The sequence below is a fragment of the Bombyx mori genome, chromosome 3, assembly GCF_030269925.1.
Source record: "Bombyx mori chromosome 3, ASM3026992v2".
Taxonomy (NCBI): Eukaryota; Metazoa; Arthropoda; class Insecta; order Lepidoptera; family Bombycidae; genus Bombyx; species Bombyx mori.
The window spans coordinates 12295793-12306110 of NC_085109.1; the positions used below are offsets into that span (position 1 = coordinate 12295793).

The window sequence follows — 10318 nt, forward strand, 5'->3', positions numbered from 1 at the left end:
CAGATGAGCATACGGCCCACCTGATGGTGAGTGGTTACTGTCGCCCGTGGACTTCAGCAATGCGAGGGGCAGAGCCAAGCCACTGCCTACCAGCATATTTACCTATCGGCCTACTGTCACTGTCATATTTATTTGATCATGCTTTTGGTTGTGGGCCCTTCAACAAAAACTAATCTAGCAACAAAAGCTAGTCTTTGTTGCCATGTTGCTATGATTCTGATAGTTGAATGAGCTACTTGATTCCTGATTCATAACCATTATAAGCCATAAATACGACAATTAAGACTAATTTAAATCAATAACCTAGCAATAGAGCAATTGTGCTCTGTGACTATTTGTTGCATTCATTGTCCAATAAAACCTATGGTTGATATTTATTAAGTAAATGGAAGACAGAACTGGTGCATAATATTGATACTGTTTTATTTATTTTCATGTAAAGTATGAGCATAATGGTAGATAGGATTTTACGAGCACTCCCAATTCCTCTAGAGGGGCCACTTCTTTGCATTTGAATACCTAATGATCAGTCTCATCAACCTACATTGGACATAATAGATAGCACTGTTTATTGCTGTTGTTGTTTAATGGATTGGCTGAGATACTATTTGAAGCTGTAGTCTTTGAACTATTTGAACAGGAAGGGCAATAGAAGCATGGGCAAGATTTTACTTCACTAGAAGGAACATTACTCTGTGTCACCACACACTGCCACCCGGAACTTTAAATTTGATATAAGCCTTAAATATATTTGAAGATTTTTTTCTATTTTACCAGCACACACACAGTCCCCTGCTGAACATAGGCCTTCCATTAGGCTTGGCTAACTCATGTGTATATTATTTCTTAATACACTATAAAAACATTTGGTATGCCAGATGCATTGGAAAGAATTTGAAGGTTCATATCTTAGTGTGTCATCAGTGATATCATGCGATGGTATATTAACCAGTTTCCTCCTATTGTAAACAAGGCTGTACCAAAGAAAAAATTAAATGAAGGGTTTATCTATAGTTTAAGACGTCATTTAATAAATGAATAATATTGGATAACGATATATATGTAATTAAATCTAAATTACTTAAAAATATATAGAGAGCTATTATATATATATTAAGGTATATAATATTTATTAGGTGGTTTATGAAGGTACAAATATGATGATGTTGACTTTTAAAAAACCTTTGAAAATATTACATTTATGGTTAATGTAATATGTGAATGTGAACCTATGTGAGCGTGAACCTATGTGAGTGTGAATGTATGTGAACGAGTATAAATATGGATCACAACACATATAGAACAGGATACTAAAATTTGCACATAAAACGCAACTTTTTATTTTATTTTATTGCATTTTGCATTGCATATTGGCTATTTCACTTTTCCTTCGCGACGGAACTGGGCAGAATGATAGGCCCAAACCGTGCCGCCTTATAGTACGCTCTTGCACTAGTATATTTTGATTTTCGATTCTTTCCTCAACAGTTTTAGTGCTAAGTTTACTTTCGCATATTTTGCAAAAATTGCTGCGGGAATGCTATGCTAAATAAGTACCTTATAAAAAACTTTTAACTCAAAAACGTCATACATGAGCGCGTTAAGATATGTCCCGTACACGTCGATAGCTATAACCAAACTACGCAATAGTCGGTATTCCGACTCTCCGCACGTTATACGCATTAATAGAGGATCGATCTATCGACGCTTCGCGCTCTAAGGGTTAAAAAATAACAAATTGCTTACGAGAGACACGACCATAATCGAATCGCTTGATAAGACTACTCCAGTTATATAATAAAAGGAAAAAATCATTTGTGAAAAATTTGGTCCTGTTCTTCAAGCCAGTTCAAGATATAGCGGTTTTCAGAGACACACAGTTCAAAAAAAAAGTGGTGTGGTGTTTAAAATGGCATTGAAAATCTGTGAACATAAATTCCAATATGGCAGCCTTTGTAAACTACCTACTTATTTAAAGTAAGTAATTTACAATGGCTGCTAATGAAAAACTAGAATGTAGCCAATTAGTTCTATAAATAAGTAGTGTGTTAACTGCCGTTTAACTTTATAATAGTATTTCCACGTTATTCTCAGATGATTTACGAATGTGTTAGTCATTGACGAACAGGAAATGTTAAAAGACCGTGAATTAATTCATTTTAAAGAAATACTGCAAGATGAATAATGTCAAAGGAAAAAACGGTTCTTGTAGGGAGCAAATTCAACAGAATTTGTATGATATAGTAAACAAATGACCAGCGTTTTTGTTTTGTGACTCACTCACTGCAATCAATGCTAACAATAATTTACAAACGCTACACATTGACGCATTCAAAATTGAAGTGTTTCCTAAAACAATAATATTTTATAAATAGCTACCTACCTACGTCTGAAGTTTTTATATTTCTCAAATTCGTTGTCGTATATTATAAATCAAGCCGAAAGATGTAATAATAACACTTCACGAATTACGGATAGTTCAATTCGAAACATTATGAGGAGTATTACATAATATGTTACAAATCTGTATTAGAGATTATTAATTCGAAGCAAAACTGTTTGAATGTTAGAAAAAAAGAAAAAATGTTTGAATTTTTTATTAGAATGGCTGTTGTAATTGTATTGCATTTCTTTGAGGAAAGAGGCTTAAGTAAAACATTGTTGAAGTACATAATTATGTTTTCCATAGTGATGACGACGACAACGTTGAGAGTGTTGACCTGAAGGCGTTTCGGTATATCGATATAACATTCACGGGTCACTGCTCCGTGTTTTCAGGTGTTGTTACTATTTCGTTTATGAAAATTCAGTTCCAATCTTCACGGTATCTTACCTGTGTTGTTGAACTCTATCCCTTCTTTTTAAATTAAGGGCAAACAATACTAGGATCCGGATGTTGTATAATTTTTTTAAAATATAAACTCTAGAAATGACGGTAGAATTGAAAAACAATACAGACAACATTTAAATGATCCCTAAAAATGAGGCATTCGTAGAATTAGTATTGACCTTTTATCCTGGAATGTTTAAAAAATGTCTTTCGTAAATTTCGTAATCCGTAAAAACTATTTTGTAATTCAAACTGTATTTTCTTTTCTCCTACCTATTCGAAGGGTCATGCTAGATACACCGAACGAGATTTGCATTTCATAATTAAAATTATTATATTTTAAATGAAATAAATACGATATTTTATAAGGTTGCTCACCCTTTTTAATTACTTAATGGGCCAATTTTAATTTTAATATTTTTTGGCGGGCCGCACTTCTATTAATATATAATTTACGAAACTTTATATATAATAAATATTGAATAAAAAATATAAAACAAAAAAAATTAGTAAGGATTTCATATACTTACTATACAAATTTTTATGCAAAATAAAAACAAGAAAATAAAAAAAAAGAATTGGTGGGAGAAATTCGATAAAATAAATTCAATTTTAGAAATGCCTAGTGGGCCGCGTCTGGCTCATCCTTGATATTATACATTTATTTTGGGTGTAATGCATAATATGTAGATCTTTTGTTTTTTTGTTTGGTCCTGTTTTTTACTGTCTAAATTTGCCGTTATATTGTTTGCGTCAGAAGCCTACATTAAAACGGGTCAAAGTATGCCTAAACAATTTTGTTACATATTTAAACAACATAGAATAATTCAACTGAAATGACCTATCTGTAATAAAATGATAAAATTATTATAATGCTTCAACAGTGGTACAAAAAATTTTAAGATTCGACATGCATTCATTCGTTGGTTATTTTTCTGTATATTTTTGTAATATTTTATTTTATTCTATTCTATTCTCTATCTATTCTATCTATTCCTCGTAGCAAGTGGCTGTAGGATTTATGTTACTCCTGCACTAATCTCGTGCCAACGAAACCCATTTAATTAAACTTGGAGATACTACTAGAAGGAGATAGAAGAATTGGACTATCTGATTTAAAAGCATTTTGACCGCAAGATGAATAAATGTAGTTGAAAAAGTTTTATAGCTCGGCCACGCCCCAGCCATTGCTGACGTTCATGGGCGACGGTAACCAATCACCGTCAGGTAGGTCGTATGCTCGTCCGCCTACTAGAGCAACAAAAAAAAGAAAAAAGACAAAAAGCAAATCGAACCAACAAATATTTTCATGTTTTTTTTTATCCTGTTAATACTGGCTTGAATATTAAAGCGAAGTTATAAAAAATATTGTATTGTCTATTTGTAGTCGTTAGTTCAAGTCTAGATCAAATACCTCTTAAAAGTCGGTGAAAATAATTCCGTTAAGAATGGTTCCGTTCAAAGTTTCGGTTATTTATCCAGAGCCCATAGACATGACACGAAGGCCACCCCACCTTGAGGCATGAGGACGAAGTACGAAGACGAATTGTATTGCGTAACTGCTATGCAACACTCCGTGCCGGATTGCATGACTGCATCGCTCCAGGAATAGTCAGCATATCGGTACAATATGGTGCGGACTTACAATAAGCCCAGTTAAGCCCTACCACATTTCTGACGGTTTCATAGCTTTACCATTAAACTAGTGGTCGCCCGGTAGTCGAATTTCGACTATATTTATTAATTTAAATCAAAAGTTTGAACATTATTTTGGTTTTATTGTCAAAGACTATATTACACTTCTATAATCACAGGTTTCGCTAAGGCTACACTATAGACAAATGATATTAAATAAATCAATATTAATCTAGTCTCAACTTGACCGCAGTCTTTAACAATAAACAAAATAGTATGAATGCGTGAGTGTGTGTGTCAAATAGTGTGTGTAATGTTTTCTATATTGGTTTAATGTATTTTTTATGCATTATTTAAAAAAAAAAAACTAGCATTTTGCACTCCTTCTCTATACTCTCTATAAGTGTGAGAAATTTCATACTCCTCCGTCCGCGCAATTTTCGTAAAAACGGATACAAAGTTCTTGCTTCACGTATTAATATATAGATATATTTTAAATGGAAATTAAATCCGAGTCATTTGGCGGCAGTCACTATGCTGTATGTTCAAGTTTGGCACGAATTATGATGTCAACAGAGAGAACCGAACGGATTGATTGGGCGCAAGTAATAATAATAACGATTCTTAAATATGTGGTTTCTTGAATTTGTGTTGATGATAATGTTCCAATTTTTGGATCTTTTATGTTTGTTAGTACAAGATTTAGCTTAATTTGAAAACTAAACTATATCTGGCATTTTTTAAGTTGCAATTCATCAAGTAGGCGTTTGTAAAAAAAAATCTTTATTCATCTCACTGTGATAATCGACAGTAGCGTCCGTAGATTTAGGTTGACCTTAAAAATGCCCTGCGTTTGAGACCAATGTATTTTTTTTTCTACCTAATCGTTGTTAGCTTAAGCGGCTACTCCAACTAGGCAGATGAGCTTACAGAGATCAAACCTGGGAGGACTTCCTAACAATAGACTAACTTCTAACTATACTGAGATCTTACAACTTATATCTCAAGGTGGGTGGCGCATTTACGTTGTAGATGTCTATGGGCTCCAGTAACCACTTAACACCAGGTGGGCTGTGAGATCGTCCATCCATCTAAGCAATAAAATAAAATAAAAAAACAATAGCCCTAGCAATAGCAGTGCTTCGCTGAATCTACCACCGGATCGGAATCGTAAGACACTCAGAAGATCCGGCGAGAAACTCAGTTCGTTGTGTCTATAGGAGAACGTAATATTACAAAGCGCTTCATTTGAAATTGAGCTACATTAAATTCTTTTTTTTAATTTTTTTTCATTGCCCTTCTAGGCAGACGAGCACACGGCGCACCTGATGGTGAGTGGTTACCGTCGCCCATGGACTTCAGCAATGTCAGGGGCAGAGCCAAGCCGCTGCCTACCGCTTAATACTTTCCACAAGCCTCGTTTGAAGAAAGACATGTCATAGCACTCGGAAACACCGTGGAGGGGAGCTCGTTCCATAGCCGGATGGTACGTGGCAAAAAAGGCCTCTGGAAACGCACTGTGGACGACCGCAGTGGCTCCAGGTAGTACGGATGAACTCTACTCCGGTGGCGGGCGGTGCGATGGTAAAAACGAGATGCCGGTATCATCTCGAACAATTCCTCAGAGCACTCCGGGCGTGTCGGGTTTGGACGGGAAGCGGATGCGGCCGGTGCCGGGTCTGGTCGATGTTCGTGCGCTATGTTCGTTTTAGCGAGTTAGTATCTATATATTAATACGTGAAGCAAAATCTTTGTATCCCTTTTTACGAAAATTGCGCGGACGGAGGAGTATGAAATTTTCCACACTTATAGAGAATATAGAGAAGAAGTGCACAAAGCAAATATTTTTTTTAAATAATGCATAAAAGATACATTAAATCAATAAAGAAAACATTACACACACTACATACCATGTATTTGACGCACACACGCATGAATACTATTTATTGTCAAACTTTTGTTCTTGATGTCTGTTGTCAAATTGAGAATAGAATATGGTTTGTCTTTGTTAATATTTTTTATAGTGTAGTCTTGGCGAAATTTGTGATTATAGAAGTATAAAATACAATCATAATAGTGTACAAACTTACAATTCCAATTAATTATAGTCGAATTTCGACTACTGCGAGACCACTAGTTTTAATGTAATGCGTCCTCAAAAATTGTATTCTGTTTGTTGCCTTCCAGATCCCGTCTGCTCTGGCCGAAGATGGTCACTGCATATGGTACGGCGTTTGTGCGAACAGCACAGAACATAAAATGATGAATTGTTTCTATGATGGACCCGCTAAACCGATCGAAGAAAAGGCAATGGTGAGTACTAAGTTATGTACGTAGGTATTAATGCTACGAAAAGGAGTTGTGAAATGTTTCTATCCAATCAGAAACGGTCATACTAATAAATAATTGTACTATGATTGTATTACTACAGATAAGACTGCCACCAAAGTTTGTTTCACCGAAATCTATAATCTTTATTTTAAACCACAAAAGCAAGTAAAAACTTGTAAAAAACCAGTTTCCATCACATGTTTGAAGAAAATAAACACAAGCTTGTAAATTTACAAACATACGTAGAGAAAATAATCATATTATTATGATGATACACTACGAGTATTCTAAGGATGATTTGACTAATTAAATTTTCTTTGACAAGTAAAAAAACACCTCTATTTACGTCTTAATCGTCTAATTGTTATTAAAGATAAAGAAAATATCCACTTAGGCAAATTTAGAGATCCTGTTCAAGTTTAATTGGTTTTTTTTTTCTTACCATCTTGAAGGCCGTGGCGTTCACCATTAATCACCAGCTATCGTAATAATATTACATACTATCGTAATAATAACCGTCAATCCAATTAATCTCGTATAAGGTCACAATGCGATATTATTATGCATTTCTTGAATTATTTTTTTGTTGAAAGATAAAAAAATCTGTAGTTGTTTCACTACATATATTTCTATAACGTATTTTAGTGGTGGTAAGCAGATGAAGTAAAATTAACACTTTCAACCACCTTAAGATCGAAGGCTTAATTGCAAATATGTGTTGGTTGTGAACACATCCTACCACCAGTTTGGTTAAAGTACTTAACGGAGTACAAAAAAAAGACCGGCTATTCATTAATTTTAATTATTCGTTTTGTGTGTACACGTTAGTAGAAGTCGGCCCATGTCAATATTAGGCTAATTACTAATGAGTGTTGGTATACTCAAACTATATAAAAACATGACTCCCATCAGTTTTCTGACGGAATGGTTCTTTTAATGTAACAAGATCAAATTGGTAAAACAACGGCACAAACAACAAAGCAGAAGTAAAGCAAAACAGGTTGCCAATGTCTAGCCACACCAGAACGACACTAATAATTATAAAGTTATTATCTGTTTGAGTCTCGGGTGTTTCTAATATTTCCCAACCGTAGTGTGGATTCCGTTGAAAGAATGATTTTATTCGTCTAGTGGTTTTCGTCGCCCATTGTTATCGACAATACCTGGGGAAAAGCCCTCGTCAGTCATCCCTCGACGAACGTTACATCGTATGGAACTCAGTGAAATCAGTTGGCGCTTGAAATTTGAATTTACGTGTCGCTCAAGTCCTATACAAACGACAACCCTTTTGGGCTTTGTAGGAATTAATGAGACGCGTATTTCCCTCTTTTGGGAATGTTCAGTTTCACGATTGAGCACTTATTAGCTGCACGTACGTGCCATTGTAAGTTTTTTCAATAGTTAATGATGCAAAGGTCTTTTTTTTTCGTACTATGATTTAAGTATATACAATAGTCGGTAAATGTCTATATTAACCTTGTGTTTTTAGCGTGTTTTTTTTCCGTGAGTTTTTAGCCTCAATGAAATCTAGAAATATATTAATGTAAGTAAATATAAAAATAATAAATAAAATAAACAGATTTTTTTTATAGCGTATTTACTAGTGGTAAAGCGTATTTTCTCTACTGTGAGTCCCTCCACGGGTAGGTAGCGAGGGCGCCTACATGTTTCTGTCGTGCTATCAACTCATGCATTTCTACTGTAAGGGGCTAACATAACCCTCTTATCGTGGCCACCGCTAACTACATATCTGACCGAGGCGACGGGACAAAGCAAAGCCGCCGTCACCCAAAACACGTCTTGTCGGTTCCTCCGGATCCATTCTCGGTGCTTTTAGGCTCTTCAAGCACCAGTCAACGTCCTCATCGAACTCGTGGACTACGACTAAGAGTTCGACATGCGAACTAGCCCACAGACACAACCCACTGAGTTTCTCGCCGGATCCTGTCAGTGGGTTGCGATTCCGAACCGGTAGTAGATTCAGCGAAGCACTGCTCTTGCTAGGGCTAGTGTTAGCAATTCTCTCAGGTTGAACCCATGAGTTCACCTACCGGTCCGTGTGAAGTTGATTAACCCCTTAGGCTATCAACGATTAGGAAAAAAGGCTGAAGAGTCTTTGTGTTGTTATGTAGGCGTTCACGTCCATGGGTTCTGGCATACATATGATCAGAAGGGCCATTGGTTCGTTCGTTTACCCACTTAAAGAAAGAAATAAAGAATACCGTAATTTAAAAATTTTCGACGTTTTAAAGTACTTTTCGTGAAATTTTAAAATTAGTTGTGGCTTCGTTTGCTGGTAGCGATCCACGCACGTAGTGTATCTGATTGAATTAAAACTTTTTGAAATTTATTTTGGCAATCCGTGTCAAACAGACTGGTTCACAGACGGATTGTGCGCCTTATTTCAAGTGAATACAAATCAAATCAAGCAAAATCAAACAACAAAGTATTAAACATATTAATTCTGAAACCGGTCCCAAAAAGAGTCACAGTTTCTGAGAAGAAGAATAATCTCAGAGGGCTTGTCTTTTTGTTGACTTTATAAATACTAACCAATAAGCTGTTATGTTCATAAAACACAATGTCAAAGAATTTGACTTTACTATTAAATTAATCAAGACTTACAATGAATAATGCGTCTTAACGACAACCTTATCATGTTGTCCTTGTCATAATGCAATTTTGTTGCTAATCAGGCCCGAGTGAAAGTTGCACTATTAAATTGATTAGTACATTATTTTGACAGCTTTTTTAAATCATTACTTAACAAAGGTATCACCGTCAGTACACGCGTGTTCAATATGTATGTATATCTATGTTGGAGTAAAGCTATTCCCACTGTCATCAGCAGGCATAGATTAATAGTCATAGATAATTAGAAGTACAATAAATTACTTACTAGCAATTTGAATATTTCGCAAACTTTTATTTTATAATTTTTACTAAAATTTACTAACGATCGTAATGTGAAATTATAAATTAGATCTTATTATCATTGTTATTGTGCAGCAGATTCAACCATTTACCTAGGACACCTCTTTACTGAACCAACCGAAAGAACCCGAGTCACTGGGTTTCGAGACCAATCACCATAATACTGATCCAAACTCATTCAAAGCCAGAGTCGCCTTTTCCATGCATCTGGTCTGTCTATGTGATCATTTCAGTTTGTTCATTATTAAACAATTTCAGTTGATGTGTCATGTTTAAGTCGTTTTAACTTTATTACAAAGTAAGTAACTAAGTCTTGCTATTATATATACCGTTGCAATACAAATAAAATTATTTCAATTGTGAATGAAATAGCTTAAAATCGATGTTAAATAAATCACAATCGCTTGACCGATTCTCATGAATTTTTTTATGCATATTCAGTAAGCCTGAGAATCGGCTACTATCTATTTTTCTAACCTTTAAGTGATAAGGGGTGTTCAAACCAAAAATTTATTTTTTAAGTTTTTGATAAAAAAAATTTTTTTTTGTTTGGTGTTTTGTTATTTTTAAACAACATTCTCTCATCGT

At 34.9% G+C, this 10318-nt stretch overlaps 1 protein-coding gene across 8 annotated transcripts in view; it reads left to right on the forward strand.

The window, feature by feature from the left end:
* The window catches only part of LOC101742149 (NPC intracellular cholesterol transporter 1), a 69335-nt gene that overhangs the window by 1507 nt on the left and 57510 nt on the right, over positions 1-10318 (forward strand). For all 8 annotated transcript variants that reach the window (XM_038020182.2, XM_038020177.2, XM_038020184.2 and 5 more), the window contains exon 2: positions 6653-6778. In XM_038020182.2, the coding sequence (XP_037876110.1) occupies positions 6653-6778 (126 nt within the window). The remainder of the gene's footprint in view (positions 1-6652; positions 6779-10318) is intronic.